The 16,127-nt window shown below is 48.8% G+C and overlaps 1 protein-coding gene across 1 annotated transcript; it reads left to right on the top strand.

Moving 5' to 3' along the window:
• Positions 1–1,636: 1,636 nt before the first annotated feature.
• Positions 1,637–13,867, top strand: AMH (anti-Mullerian hormone). Its single transcript, XM_079960628.1, has 5 exons — positions 1,637–2,782; positions 6,272–6,453; positions 8,977–9,100; positions 10,751–10,940; positions 11,903–13,867. The coding sequence occupies exons 1-5, from the start codon at positions 2,236–2,238 to the stop codon at positions 12,843–12,845; spliced, it is 1,986 nt and encodes a 661-aa protein (XP_079816754.1). The 5' UTR covers positions 1,637–2,235; the 3' UTR covers positions 12,846–13,867.
• The last annotated feature ends 2,260 nt before the right edge of the window (positions 13,868–16,127 follow it).

Raw genomic sequence — 16,127 nt, 5'->3', positions numbered from 1 at the left:
GTCGTTTTGTAAGGAGAGTCTCAAATTAATCCAGCAGGGTATTTTTTTAGGGTGTGGGTGTGTTTAGAACAGTTCTTAGATCGAGCCACGCAGGAGACAAATCAGTAACAGTGGTGCCTCGCAAGACGAAAAGAATCCGTTCCGCGATTCTCTTCATCTAGCGGTTATTTCGTCTTGCGAAGCAAGCCCATTGATGGCTTAGCGGATTAGCGCTATTAGCGGTTTAGCGGCTTTTAGCGGCTTATCGGCTTAGCGGATAAGCGGCTTAGCGGCTTAGAAAAAGGGGGGGGGGAACCCACAGGAACTCGCAAGACATTTTCGTCTTGCGAAGCAAGCCCATAGGAAATTCGTTTTGCGAAGCACCTCCAAAACGGAAAACTCTTTCGTCTAGCGAGTTTTCCGTCTTGCGAGGCATTCGTCTTGCGAGGCACCACTGTAAAATTATTAAAGGTCATTGGGCCGGCCCCAGAGTCCTTGATCCATGGCGGCGGGGCTACCTGCTGCGTAATTTTATATACCTCTGCCATGTATTCCCTTTCCCTTTATTTGCATTTTTAAGTATTGTGCCTGTTTGCCATAGGGGAGCTTCTCTTCTGCACTTTTTGAATAAAGAGTTTAGTTGGATACAACACGTGCACACAGTGCGAAACCTGGGGAATTGGGAGTGAACTGGGACAGCTCACTTGGTGGAGCATAAGACTCGGTTGTGGGTTCGACTCCCACGTCGGACAAAGGTTTCCTGCATTGTAGGGATTTGGAAAACCCTCATGGTCCCTTCCAACCTTGCACTTCTATACCTTAGAAGGTTTGGGGATCCCAGCCTAGGAATTTGGGGACCTGGTTTCCTCAGGGTTTGAATTAGAACCATCCAGACTTTTGCTTTGGGTTCCTGGTAAAATCTGGTACATTACGCAGCACGGCATGATAATTAAATTTAGGAGTCATCGTGGCATCGTTCATTAGGTGGATGGCAGCTGATGGATTAAGGTTGAATCCCAACGAGAAAGAAGTGCTGTTTCTGGGGGAGAAGGGGTGGGTGGGTGTGGGGGACTCCCTGGTCCTGAAAGTGGTAAGTGTTCCCCGGAAGGACCAGGTGCGCAGCCTGGGGGTCATTTTGGACTCACCGCTGTCCATGGAGGTGCAGGTCAGTTCTGCATCCAGGGCAGCTGTCTACCAGCTCCATCTGAGACCCTCCCTGCTTGCGCCATGTCTCACCAGAGTGGTCCAACCTCTGGTTATCTCCCACTTGGGACTAATGCAATGCGCTCTACGTGGGGCTACCTTGGAAGATGACTCAGAAACTACAATTAATCCAGAATGAGGCAGCTAGACTGGTGACTGGGAGTGACCGCTGAGACCATAGAACACCAGTCCTAAAGGACTCCCAGTACGTTTCCAAGCACAATTCAAAGTCTTGGTGCTGAGTTTGAAAGCCCTAAACCCTGTATACCCGAAGGAGCATCTTTGCTCACATTGTTCAGCCCGGACACTGAGGTCCAGCTCCGAGGGCCTTCTGGTGGTTCCCTCCCTGTGAGATGTGAGGATACTGGGAACCAGGCAGAGGGCCTTCTCGGTAGTGGCACCCGCCCTGTAGAACGCACTCCCATCAGAAGTCAAGGAAATAAACAACTATTGGAAGACATCTGAAGGCAGCCCTGTATCGGGAAGTTCTTAAAATTTGATGTTTTACTGTGTTGGAAGCAGCCCAGAGTGGCTGGGGAACCCAGTCAGATGGGTGGAATAAATAACTTGTTATTATTTCCCCTGGTTGGTCCAGCCTTTTGGGCCCTCCGGACATCCTTAGACAGACATGCCCATCTTGGGACTGTTTCTCGGGGCAGGAGGGGGGACGCGTCTCGCTTGTTTTCCTCCGGTTTGGGGCTGCAGGAATAAAGAAGATTGCTAACTCAAGGTTGCAACCATTTGGGTGGCTTGAGTTCTGTGAAAGCGCCCGGCCTTTGGAGATAACCAGCTGCTGAAAATAGAACAGAGAACAGAGAAGGATTCCTTTGAGTCAAACTTCTTTTCCTCCTCCTCCAATAATCTCTCCAGGGAACAACACTGTGCATTGTTGATTCAAGGACAGCCGGGTTGAAAGGAGAGAATTCGAGACACCTCTTCGCCTGCCGTTTTCACTTTCTCTCTGTGGACGCTTCCTCTACCCCCTATTTCAAAGGATGTCTCCATTTGCTGCTGGTCTCCGGCGACTTTCCTAGAAACATCCCGAGACAAACCATGCACCCCGTTATCGGAGGAGCCGTCCTGAGCCTCCTGCTGATGATCAAGTCTATCCCTGCGCCTGGGAAGGAGATCCTAGCAGGGGAAGGGCCTGAGCTTCCAAGCTCCAGGGAATCTGTGGGGCCCAATCCCCTAGAAGAGGACGAAGTCCTGGGCACGTCGGACTTTGCGGACCCCAAGATGACGGTGGAGGCCCTATATCCCACGGACGCAGACTGGGGCGGGCCCTTAGGTCTGTGGCCCCACAGGGCTAGCTTTCGGCCGAGGCCCCACGGAGACCCCCAGGGGCCTGTTTGTAGGGTCAAGGTGCACCGGGGTGGCGAATTGAGCCACCGTCCTCTGGAGGTTGTGGGTCTCCTCACCAGCTATGACAGCAGGTTTCTGAAGGCGCTTAGTGGGTCCATCTGGAGCGAGGAGGATATGGAGGTGTTTGGGGTCTGCCCCACAGATGTGTCCCGGGGTGTCCTGGCCTCTCTGCAGCGGGTTGGCGCTCACCTGGACGACCCAGGGGAAAACCGGCTTCTGTGGCTACACCTGGAAGAAGGTAGGTGGCCATTTGTGTGAGAGCTCTGATTGGCGAGCGCCAATTTTTTCCCACACTTCAGATCATCAGGAAAGGGATTGGAAACAAAACTGCCAGGGTCTTGATGCCGTTCTGCAAATTGACGGTGCGGACGCCTTTGGAAGGCAGCGAATGGTTCTGGGTGCCTCGCCTCAAAAGGGAGTTGGAAAAGGTTCAGAAGAGGGCAGCCCAAACGGTCAAGGGGATGTAGCAAGTTTCCTGGGATCCACGTTTGGGGCTTTTTTGTTTATAGGAAGAGACAACATGATAGATAAAATGATGCATGATGTTGAAAAAGTGGGATGTTGAAAAGTTTCCCTCCCGAACACTAGAAGTCACAGGAATCCCAGTGAAACTGAAGGTTGCAAGATTCAGGGCAGGTTTCCTAGCTGGCTTCGAAAGGGATTCGGACAAGTTTGGGGTGTTATAGATGGCTAGTAGCCATGCTGCTTTGCTCTTCCTCTATGATGGGAGGCAGCAGTGTTTCTGAATATCATAGAACCATAGAATCGTTGGAAGGGACCCAAGGGTCATCTAGTCCAACCCCCTGCAAGGCAGGAATATCGGTTGCTGCAAACGACAGGAGGGGAGAGCATTGTAAAGTATTGCACTTGGGCAAAGAAAAAATGAGAGGCACAAATACAAGATGGGTGACACCTGGCTTGAGAGCAGTACATGTGAAAAGGATCTAGGAGTCTTGGTTGACCACAAACTTGACATGAGCCAACAGTGTGACGCGGCAGCTAAAAAAGCCAATGCAATTCTGGGCTGCATCCATAGGAGTATAGCATCTAGATCAAGGGAAGTAATAGTGCCACTGTATTCTGCTCTGGTCAGACCTCACCTGGAGTACTGTGTCCAGTTCTGGGCACCACAGTTCAAGAAGGACACTGACAAACTAGAACGTGTCCAGAGGAGGGCAACCAAAATGGTCCAAGGCCTGGAAACGATGCCTTATGAGGAACGGCTAAGGGAGCTGGGCATGTTTAGCCTGGAGAAGAGGAGGTTAAGGGGTGATATGATAGCCATGTTCAAATATATAAAAGGATGTCACATAGAGGAGGGAGAAAGGTTGTTTTCTGCTGCTCCAGAGAAGCGGACACGGAGCAGTGGCTCCAAACTACAAGAAAGAAGATTCCACCTAAACATTAGGAAGAACTTCCTGACAGTAAGAGCTGTTTGACAGTGGAATTTGCTGCCAAGGAGTGTGGTGGAGTCTCCTTCTTTGGAGGTCTTTAAGCAGAGGCTTGACAACCATATGTCAGGAGTGCTCTGATGGTGGTTCCTGCTTGGCAGGGGGTTGGACTCGATGGCCCTTGTGGTCTCTTCCAACTCTATGAGTCTATGATTCTATGATTCTATGATTCTAAGATTGCTCTGATGCTTGAATCCAGTTTCCCAGAAGAGGCATCAGATTGGCCACTGTGATGCTGAACCAGCAGCCAGGCTCTTATGTTTCTATGGAACCTCCCAGTCCAGAGGCAGTCTATCGCGATCCCTAGCTTCTTAGGGGTATTTGGCTGCCGCGGAACAGGATGCTGGACTTGGTAGGCCATTGGCCTCATCCTGCCACTGTGCTCTTCTTATTTGGCCTCGTAGGTGTGGGTTATAAGCAGGAGCTTAAGGCGTCAAGATAACTTCCAGATTTTGGGGGACTTCCCTGACTTTTTTCTGGCCCACGTAGGACCAGTCTGGATAGGTGGCCTTGGTGAAGACTTGACGTTTTCATCCCCCCAAAAGTTTTTGATTTGAGTTTCTACTGAAATGAGGCTGCATTTTAATTTTGTATTTTAATCTTGTTTTTTAAGTTGTATTTCCATCAGTTGTTTTTATACCTGGTGTTAGCCGCCCTGAGCCCAGTCTTGGCTAGGGAGGGTGGGGTATAAATAAAATTTATTATTATTATTATTATTATTATTATTATTATTATTATTATTATTAAGTCTCCCAGCTTGAGAGTCTTCTTCCCTTGCTCAGAGCTTTAATGGGCAGTGCCAACTTTGCAAGCGCCTTGTCAGACAGCACACTTATTATGGGATTGGTGGCCCCATCTCTGATCCCTGCCAGTGCTCTGCCCCTATGCAAAGTTTCCAAGGGCAGTCCCATTCCCGAGTGTGTTGCAGTAGTCTAGCTTGGGTTCAACTAGGGCATGAGTCACTCTGGCAAGGCCTGATCTCTGTCTCTCCAGTTAGTGCCACTGCTGGCTGGTGCCCATTGGGGACTGGCGAGGCGGGTAGCAGGGACCCCAAAAAGTAGGCAGAGCCAGAGCCAATGAGAGGCTGCGCTGGATTATTCTAGTCTACCCCCCCCCCCCCCGCTGGTTCCTGCTGGATCTAGTTAACGAGATTTTTTGATTTCTAGTTTATGCAAAGAGTAAATAGTAATCTATGCAGCCAAAACAGAACCCCCGCCCAATGCACAAGGGAGAAAGTGTTGGCGGGCTTGGGATGAACCCCAAATATTGCAGAAACCCCTCAAATATTGCAGCTTGCACCCCACAATGTCTTCTGTAGGCTGAGGATGCAGAATGGAAACCCCAGTGTGTGTTGGGGGCAGGGAATGGAGGAGGATGAGGAGGAGAGGGGGGGTGGGATGGCATATTGTGAAAGAGGGCTTGGCTGCTGGGTTTGGGGTGGCCTGGCTGAGAAGCCCCACACGCCCCACACTTTGTTACAGGTCTCATCCTATCTCCTTCTCTCTATATGTCTCAGTTCAGGGCCAGCAGTGGGAATTTGATGGGAGAAGAATAGAATCTATTCAGTTCTCCAAAAAGAACAGAATATATTGAAAAACAGGGGATAGCGGGCAGAAAGTGCTCCGTGCACTGCAACCTTTTATTGCAGTACTCGCAGTGTCTTCCTCCCTCCCTCTCTGCCTCTGATCAGGACCAAGATGGCAATTTCGCCAGAAAAACACACAACTTGCCATAATGCAAAGAGCCGAATAAGTCGGCCCGCTACAATGCATGCTGCCTGGTTCTTTGGGTGTGCGGTACTTCTCGGCCAGAGCTTAGTCTCGGGATGGCATCAGGGTTTGACTTGACAGTGTGAATGGGATTGCCTCTTGCTTTTTTAAAATGCAGGCAGGCAGGCAGGCAGGCAGGCAAGGTTTTGTTATTATTTTGTTTTATAATCTATATGAAGTGGAGAGAACCATTAGTTTCTGGAGGTGAAATCTCAAAGGGTACTTTCACTGCATATGTATACAAAAGGAATGCAAAACCATATTAAAAGTGTCTGGAAGCGCTAGTCCTCATTGAGATCTCAAATGATGCCTGGTTTTCTCATAGTGCAGAGCGAGCGATACCAAGTGTAAGATTTTTGGCTGTGTCCCCCCCCCCCCCGAGCTGCGTTTGCTATTTAAGCTGGCATTTGGCACACCAGCAATGTCGGGAGTGACGCTGGGGTCTCCCTTGTCCCAGGATGAAGAAGAAGCAGGTTCCTGTCTGATTCTCCGGTTTCCTTCTTGCAGTGAAATGGGAGGCGGAAACGAAACTCCTCTTCCAGCTGGCCTTCCACGAAGAGGATGCCGGGGGCTCCCTGAGGTCCCTGCAACTGGCCCTGCTGATATTTTACCAAGGCAGAAAGGAATCGGGGGGGCTCGGGACCCCGGAGAAATTCCTGGTGGGAGGGGAAGGTCTCCATCCTAAACAGGTATGCAAACAGGGATGGGGGGGCGGCAATCGTTGGAAAGATGGTTATCATCTGACTGGCAGAATCCGAGACCAGGGAGAAGAGTCGGTAGAAGAAGATTGGAAGAAATTTAAAGACTATCTACAGAAATATTGTAAAATTAAGGAATGTTAGAAGGATGTTAAGGGACGCAGGTGGCGCTGTGGGTTAAAGCCTCAGCACCTAGGACTTGCCGATCGAAAGGTCGGCGGTTCGAATCCCTGCGGCGGGGTGCGCTCCCGCTGCTCGGTCCCAGCGCCTGCCAACCTAGCAGTTCGAAAGCACCTCCGGGTGCAAGTAGATAAATAGGGACCGCTTACCAGCGGGAAGGTAAACGGCGTTTCCGTGTGCGGCTCTGGCTCGCCAGAGCAGCGATGTCACGCTGGCCACGTGACCCGGAAGTGTCTCCGGACAGCGCTGGCCCCTGGCCTCTTAAGTGAGATGGGCGCACAACCCCAGAGTCTGTCAAGACTGGCCCGTACGGGCAGGGGTACCTTTACCTTTACCTTTACCTTTTAGAAGGATGTTGGAATGAAGTTATGTGGTTTTGTAGCACCCTGCTTGTGGTTAACGCTTAGCTGGAATGAAATATTCAACGCAGCAATAGAGAAATTAAAATAATAATTTATTTGTCAGACAAATAAATGAGAGGCACAGTGGTATATGGTTACCAAGCTCTGGCCTGGCCTCCTGCCATTCTGGCCAGCACTTATATTTCCTTAATCCAGCCCCCTTGCTCCTCCTGTGGCTGCCTCTGTCCAATCAGCCTGGTTGAAATTCCTATTGGCTGTTTGCTAGAACCAATCACAAAAGATACACCCATTTCCTTTTTGCCTTTTATGGGAAACAAAAAGCTATATATTCTTCTATCTATAAATGACAAATAAGTAGTCATATATCTTACATTTGTCTCAACAAGGAACCTTAATTACCAGCTCACCTCTTGCCCTCCTTGCCCTATTGCCCTCCAAAACAGATGGTTTAATAGTTTTAAATTTTTATCTTAAACAGATGTCAAGGATCTTGAGTTCACATCAACATTGAAAGATCTCCTTCTTTTGGAGGTCTTTAAACAAAGGCCTGACAACCATATGTGTGCTCTAATGATGTTTCCTGCTTGGCAGGGGGGGCTGGGCTGATGGCCCCTGTGGTCTCTTCCAACTATATGAAATAAGAATCTAGCATAAGGATTTAACATTTCTTAGCTTCTAATTCCTTTGCATAATTATATTTAAGCCAATATATTTAATACATAACATAAATAACCTTTTAAAAGGAAAAGAAATCTTAAAAGGATCTCAGTTTAAGAAAGAAACAACTTTAGAAAAAGACTTCCCAAAATACTCTCTTCCTTTCTGCCAGCTAGATGCTTTTCCATTGCTCTTGGCCTTTTAACCTTAGGAAAATATGGCTCAAGTTGAATGGGAGGCACATGGTTTTATTTTACTATTTACCCACTCTTAATTATGTTTTTCTCTGCTTTTTTATCTTCTGTAATATGTAGGGTCAGTGTAACCTTGGCTGTCAGCCTGTAATTCCCTTTGACTTTGAGAATTGTTTTCTGCTATAAATCAGGGGGGCCCCCTTGTCTAGGAGAAAAAACATTGCCAAGGTTCTTAGGCAGCTGCTCTTCTGCCTGGCATGAACATTTGAAAATCTTTAAGCTCATTTTAAGATACAGGCCCTGATCAAAATATAAGTTTGATAAAAATGCAGGCTTATGATTAGATGCCTCACTACTGGCGACTCTCTTGAAGCTTAAAGTATCTGCTTACAAAGAATCTGGAATCCAATATCTCTTGTAGGATGATACACCCAGATCTACTGAGATTGGATTCAGGATATTCAGCCAAGATTTTTAAAGTCAAATTTGAAACTACTAAATTTTACTTAATGGTGGCTGCTGATTCTTTTATGCGTTTCACGTGTTTAATAGACCTTGATCACCAATGTTTTATGCATGTTTTTTCCCCTCTCTCTCTTTTATGATTTTATTGTCTGAATTGTGCCAATAAAAGCTGAGTGAATGAATGAAATAGAGCCTCCATGTCCAGAACCACGCTACCAGAGAGCATAAAAGCTGACGTAAATAGATTCCTGGGCCCTGTTTTTCCTAAACTGATACTTTAAGAAACATAAATGAGGGCAATGCTTTGACTCTCAGTTATTATGGTTGTTAATTTAGTTGCTCTGCAAGCACAGCCCTGCAGAAATCCAACTGGTAAGGCCTTTCCCTGCCATCCGCAGCCTTGCCCAAACTTGGGTCTCCAGCTGCCTTGGGACTACAAGTCCCATCATCCCTGACTGCTGGTCCTGCTAGCTAGGGACGATGGGAGTTGTAGTCCCAGTACAGCTGGAGATCCAAGTTTGGGCAACCTGGAATTCTAGAGGAGAGACATCACCTGTTGAACTTCTGCCTAGCGGAGGCGATGCTAAGTGCGTGGGGTGCTGCTGCCTTTAGCCATTTTTGCAAATATTGGATGCTGTCTCATTTCCACCCCACAGGTCGTCTGTCTCTCCAGCAGAACCCAGTACCTCGTCCTTCAGGGGTCGGCGATGTCAGGCAGATATTCCCTGGGGCAGCTCAGCTTTGAGGTTTCCCTGGCAATCAGGCGCCAGAACAGCAATGGTACGACCCCTCTTGCATAAAATGAAATAGAAACAAACCTTTGACACGCAAGCCAAGCACTGGGGGGTCGGCTTTCATCCTTTGCGCTTTCCATAGCATGCAAGTATATGCAAAATAAATTCCCTTCCCAATATGTATTTTTATTGAATTTCCAAATTTTTCCAAATTAACTTCAAATTCAATAGACATTTAATGTACTGTATTGACTTTTCACTTCCAGCTCCAAAGTGTTTTTGTTTTGCATTATATATCCAACTCTTATCTATTCCAAAAATCCCAATTACTTTATCATTTTGAATTTTACTCTTATACATGCTTTTATACTGTAGTTTATGCTGCTTTTACAATTAAGTGTTTTAAATTTGTTGTTAGCCGCCCTGAGCCCGGTTTTTGAACCGGGAAGGGCGGGGTATAAATATTATTATTATTATTATTATTATTATTATTATTATTATTATTATTATTATTTTCCTTCCAATACTCCTCTCTTGGATCCTGCCTGCAATTTCACTTGTTTGTAGTGCTTTTCCAAATAGCCCAGAAAAGGCCTCCATTCTTGCATAAAAAGTTAATCAAAATAAATCCTTTAAAATGCAGAACATGCTTTGACATCGTCTGCACCTGAAATCACAAAGGCCCAATCCTCACCACGTTGCAATCCTTACACGGGAGTAAAGCCTCTGTCGACCTTACATGGGGCTTAGAAGAGGAGTTCAGGGATATGTTTATTTTTAAAAAATAACTTTATAAGTTTTGTGCCTTTGCTTCCCAATTTGCATTGCGCCGTGGATTTTATTGATTATAGTTCGGAAATTGTTTGTTGTGATTGTTAAGAGTGAAGTTCTGTTTAATTATTATCTGCCGATGTTTAATTTTACTGTGCGCTATTATATTCTAACGGATTATTTAATATTACTTTATTTGACATAAGTTGTTTATTGTCAAAGAATCATAGAACTGGTGGACTCTTTCCTTCCCTGGAGATTCTAAAGCAGAGATTTAAAAATCTCCCTAAATCTCTGTTTAGGGAAGCTTTTAATGTTTAATAGGTTATTGTATTTTAATATTCTGTTGGAAGCCGCTCAGAGTGGCTGGGGAAACCCAGCCAGATGGGCGGGGTATAATTATTATTATTATTATTATTATTATTATTATTATTATTATTATTATTATTATGTGGCCCTCTGTCACGGATGCTTTAGCTGAGATTCCTGCAGGGAGTTGGACTAGATGACCCACAAAGGTCCCTTCCAATCCTACAGTTTCTGATTCTACAAAAGTCCACTTTTGCCTCTGTCCCTGCCCAGCTCTGGGTGTCCCTTCCAATTCTACAATTCTACGATTTCATCCTCCCCACCACAACAACCCTGTGAGGTAGGATAGGCAGAGAGGCAGTGGCTGGCCCCCCCAGGTCCCCCCCACTAAACTGCATGTGGCTGAGCGGGGGATTCGAAACCTGGTCTTCCAAGTCTTATGCTCTAACCACTGCACCACACTGCCTCTCCTTTGATAATATTAAATAATAGCAGCAGAAAACAATAATAATAGCAGCAGCAGCCGTCTGTTCAGGAATTAGAGGAGGGGTCTTTATTAGCTACAACCGAGAGAGAGACCTTCCATTTGTTCTACTCCTCTTTGTCTCCCTTGCAGGCACCGGCCTCTCCCAACACGAAACCCAAAACCTCCTGTTTGGTTTCGACCCGAAGTGCTTCACGCGCATGACTCCGGCTGTGCTGCTCCTGGCCAGGCTGAGACCCCGATCTGCTCCAATCCTTCTTCCCTCCTCATCTTTCCTCGCTGCCGACGGCAAACTGGACGTGGTCCCTTACCTGAATCCCAGGTGAGACCCCTTCCCTCCCCGCCAAGGGCTGTGCTTGTTTTGCTCAAAAGGGAGGGCACTCTGTCCATGCTCAGGAGACCTCGGCTGATCTCCTTCCCTTGAAAACCAGCATTTCTCTCCCTCCTTTCTCTGGCCGCGCACATGATGCACATTCAAAGCGCATGGGAACGGCAGGAGTAGGCGGGTTTCCCTTTGGAAACTGCGAGAACAGGACGGGGAACAAGACGGACCCCCTTTGCCCTGATCCAGAAGGATCGTCCTTATGGAACCTCGAGGTCCAGGGGCAGTCTATCTGGATCCCTATGTTCTATGGGGTATACCTGAAGGACCGTCTCCACCCCCATTGGTCTACCTGGATACTGAGGTCCAGCTCCGAGGGCCTTCTGGCAGTTCCCTCCCTGCGAGAAGCCAAGTTACAAGGAACCAGGCAGAGGGCCTTCTCGGTGGTGGCACCTGCCCTGTAGATGTCAAAGAGAAAAACAACTACAGTGGTACTTCAGGGTAAGTATTTAATTCTTTCCGGAGGTCCGTTCTTAACCTGAAACTGTTCTTAACCTGAAGCACCACTTTAACTAATGGGGCCTCCCGCCGCTGCTGCGCCGCCGGAGCACAATTTCTGTTCTCATCTTGAAGCAAAGTTCTTAACCTGAAGGACTATTTCTGGGTTAGTGGAGTCTGTAACCTGAGGCATATGTAACCCTGTACCACTGTACCAGACTTTTAGAAGACATCTGAAGGCAGCCCTGTTTAGGGAAGTTTTTAATGTTTAATAGGTCATTGTATTTTAATATTCTGTTGGAAGCTGCCCAGAGTGGCTGGGGAAACTCAGTCAGATGGGTGGGGTATAATAAATTATTATTATTATTATTATTATTATTATTATTATTATTATTATTATTATTTGGCCACTGTGAGGCCACTGGCCTGATGCAGCTGCTCTTCTGATGTCCTTCTCTCCGCAGTGTACCCCCGACGTCTGCCACAGCCGATGTGCAGCCCTCCCCGGCCCCCCAGCCGAACGCCACCTCCGCCCACCCGGCACCCTCAAGCACCGGCCGTTTCCTCGCCGCTCTCTCCCAGTTTGTCAACAAGGTCCTCAGCCCTTCCGGAGAGCCCCCACCAGCCCCCGGGCCGCAGCTGCGGCTGAACTTTGACACCATGGAAGCCCTCCCTCACCGGGTGCTCAACCTGTCCGAGAAGGTGGCGCTGGAGCGGCTGGTGCAGTCCGAAGACCCCCTGGTGGTCTTGTTCCCCGAAAACAGCCAGGCCTTGATGGAGAGCCACTTGGCGCAATGGGCCCTGGAGGGGAAACTGCTGCGGCAACTGCTTCAGAAATTGCGGGAGGTGATTCGGGAGCTGGCGGCCTCCCCGTCTTTCCGGGACCACGAGACCCTCTTCCATGGCCTCCTGGCGTTCTGCTACTACCCTCCCGGGGTCCCCGGTGGTGGCGATCCCGAGGGATCTGCAGAAGGATCTCCCGGGCGGCGGAAGATCCACAGCCTGCTGCTTCTCAAAGCCTTGCAGGCCCTGCGCGCCCGCTGGCGGGAGTCCGGGAAGGCGGCCCCCCGCACCAACCGCAGCACCCAGGAGCGCGACGACTACTGCCGGCTGCGCAAGCTGCGGATCGAGCTGGTGTCTACGGGGTACATCATCTTCCCCGAGTGGTACGACGCCAACAACTGCGCTGGGCCCTGCCGCTTCCCGCTCTCGTCCCGCGTCCCCGACTACTACTCTCACACGCTCTTCCTGCTGCGGGTGCAGGAGCAGGGGCTGCCCCTGGAGAGAGCCCCCTGCTGCATCCCCGTCAGGTACTCCAGGAGCATCATCGTCACCTTCACCAACGACCAAGGCATGAAGGTGAAGGCCTACCCCGACATGGTGGCCGAGGAGTGCGGCTGTCGGTAGAGAGAGGCCGGCTCGGCGGCGGCGGCTGGGGTGCTTTGCCCTCCTCCTCCCGCCGTTGAGCTCGTCTCTCCTTGCCCGGCTGTGCCCTGTTCTCCTTTCCCATCAATTACTTCACCCTCCACCCACCGCTGACATCACCCTCCTTCGATCACCATTGACTTCACCCTCCTCCCACCGCTGACATCACCCTCCTTCGCTCACCATTGACTTCACCCTCCTTCACTCATGATTGACTTCACCCTCCTTCACTCATCATTTATTTCACCCTCCTCCCACCGCTGACATCACCCTCCTTCGCTCACCATTGACTTCACCCTCCTTCGCTCACCATTCACTTCACCCTCCTTCGCTCACCATTCACTTCACCCTCCTCCCACCATTGACATCACCCTCCTTCGCTCACCATTGACTTCACCCTCCTTCACTCATGATTGACTTCACCCTCCTTCACTCATCATTTACTTCACCCTCCTCCCACCGCTGACATCACCCTCCTTCGCTCACCATTGACTTCACCCTCCTTCGCTCACCATTCACTTCACCCTCCTTCGCTCACCATTCACTTCACCCTCCTCCCACCATTGACATCACCCTCCTTCGCTCACCATTTATTTCACCCTCCTCCCACCACTGACATCACCCTCCTTCGCTCACCATTGACTTCACCCTCCTCCCACTGTTGACATCACCCTCCTTCGCTCACCATTGACTTCACCCTCCTCCCACCACTGACATCACCCTCCTTCGCTCACCATTGACTTCACCCTCCTCCCACTGTTGACATCACCCTCCTTCGCTCACCATTGACTGCACCCTCCTCCCACCACTGACCAGGACTGCTGTATCTCCTCTTGTTCCTTAGACCAAGCTAATAATTCTGGTTCCACAACGATGACACCCCCTCATGCGTAGTCAGCCGACCTCCAGTTTCTCTTTACGCTTTGCATAATTTATTCTGTATTTGCATATATATCTGATGGTGCTGGGATGATTAAATCTGTTGGATATTGGGTTTTTTAAAATGTTGACAGTGTGTGGCATTTCTTTTCCAGAAGCGGGCTGTGCTTGGTTTTGCTCCGTTCTTTAAATTGATGTGGTTTCTTTGCGGAGTAATCAAAGAATTGCAGAGTTGGAAGGGATCCCCCAAGGGTCATCTAGCCCAACCCCCCCGCAAAGCAGGAGAGTGCTTGCAGGTTTCCCAGAGGCATTTGGTTGCGTTGCTGCTGATAAAAGGATGCTGGACAGGATAGACCAAAGTCTAGTCCAGCAGGGCTCTTCTGGACCCTAAAAAATGTGACCAAGGCCATGCCTCCAAGCATGTGCAGAGTGGTTTCCCTTTCCTGTTCTGCCGCCACCAGAACCCCACCACCAGCATCTAAGAAACAGCATTGCCTTTAAAGCCCTAAACGGCCTCGGTCCAGTATACCTGAAGGAGTGTCTCCGCCTCCATCGTTCTGCTCACACGCTGAGGTCCAGCGCCCAGGGCCTTCTGGCGGTTCCCTCACTGCGAGAAGCAAAGCTACAGGGAACCAGGCAGAGGGCCTTCTCGGTGGTGGCTCCTGCCCTGTAGAACACCCTCCCAAAGAGAGAAACAACTACCTGACATTTAGAAGACATCTGAAGGCAGCCCCGTTCAGGGAAACTTTTAATGTGACATTTTAATGTATTTTTAATCTTAGATGTATTCAAGTCTCCAGGGCCAGATGAACTGCATCCAAGAGTATTAAAAGAACTGGCAGATGTGATCTCAGAACCACTGGCAGTCATCTTTGAGAATTCCTGGAGAACAGGCGAAGTCCCGGCAGACTGGAGGAGGGCAAATGTTGTCCCTATTTTCAAAAAGGGGGAAAGAGAGGACCCTAATAATTACCGCCCAGTCAGTCTGACATCAATACCAGGGAAGATTCTGGAGCAGATTGTTTAGCAAACAGTCTGTGAGCACCTAGAAAGGAATGCTGTGATCACCAATAGTCAGCATGGATTTCTGAAAAATAAGTCATGTCAGACTAACCTGATCTCGTTTTTTGACAGAATTACAAGCCTGGTAGATGAAGGGAACGCAGTGGATGTAGCCTACCTTGATTTCAGCAAGGCATTTGACAAGTTGCCCCATGATATTCTTGTAAAGAAGCTGGTAAAATGCGGTCTTGACTATGCTACCACTCAGTGGATTTGTAACTGGCTGACTGACCGAACCCAAAGGGTGCTCATCAATGGTTCCTCTTCATCCTGGAGAAGAGTGACTAGTGGGGTGCCCCAGGGTTCTGTCTTGGGCCCGGTCTTATTCAACATCTTTATCAACGACTTGGATGATGGACTCAAGGGCATCCTGATCAAATTTGCAGATGACACCAAAGTGGGAGGGGTGGCTAACACCCCAGAGGACAGGATCACACTTCAAAATGACCTTGACAGATTAGAGAACTGGGCCAAACAAAGAAGATGAATTTTAACAGGGAGAAATGTAAAGTATTGTACTTGGGCAAAAAAAATGAGAGGCACAAATACAAGATGGGTGACACCTGGCTTGAGAGCAGTACATGTGAAAAGGATCTAGGAGTCTTGGTTGACCACAAACTTGACATGAGCCAACAGTGTGACGCGGCAGCTAAAAAAGCCAATGCAATTCTGGGCTGCATCCATAGGAGTATTGCATCTAGATCAAGGGAAGTAATAGTGCCACTGTATTCTGCTCTGGTCAGACCTCACCTGGAGTACTGTGTCCAGTTCTGGGCACCACAGTTCAAGGAGGACACTGACAAACTGGAACGTGTCCAGAGGAGGGCAACCAAAATGGTAAAAGGCCTGGAAACGATGCCTTATGAGGAACGGCTAAGGGAGCTGGGCATGTTTAGCCTAGAGAAGAGGAGGTTAAGGGGTGATATGATAGCCATGTTCAAATATATAAAAGGATGTCACATAGAGGAGGGAGAAAGGTTGTTTTCTGCTGCTCCAGAGAAGCGGACACGGAGCAATGGCTCCAAACTACAAGAAAGAAGATTCCACCTAAACATTAGGAAGAACTTCCTGACAGTAAGAGCTGTTTGACAGTGGAATTTGCTGCCAAGGAGTGTGGTGGAGTCTCCTTCTTTGGAGGTCTTTAAGCAGAGGCTTGACAACCATATGTCAGGAGTGCTCTGATGGTGTTTCCTGCTTGGCAGGGGGTTGGACTCGATGGCCCTTGTGGTCTCTTCCAACTCTATGATTCTATGATTCTGTGATTAATCTTTGTTGGAAGACACCCAGAGTAGCTGGGGAAATCCAGCCAGATGGGCGGGGTAC

The sequence above is a fragment of the Podarcis cretensis genome (genome assembly GCF_951804945.1).
Source record: "Podarcis cretensis genome assembly, chromosome: 18".
NCBI lineage: Eukaryota > Metazoa > Chordata > Lepidosauria > Squamata > Lacertidae > Podarcis > Podarcis cretensis.
This window is presented reverse-complemented; position numbering and strand designations above follow the sequence as displayed.

Coding starts and splice junctions, on each gene's coding strand:
- AMH (XM_079960628.1), top strand. CDS start 2,236: ATGCACCCCGTTATCGGAGGAGCCGTCCTGAGCCTCCTGCTGATGATC. Junction 2,783..6,271: donor GTGGCTACACCTGGAAGAAG/GTAGGTGGCCAT, acceptor TCCTTCTTGCAG/TGAAATGGGAGGCGGAAACG. Junction 10,941..11,902: donor GTCCCTTACCTGAATCCCAG/GTGAGACCCCTT, acceptor TTCTCTCCGCAG/TGTACCCCCGACGTCTGCCA.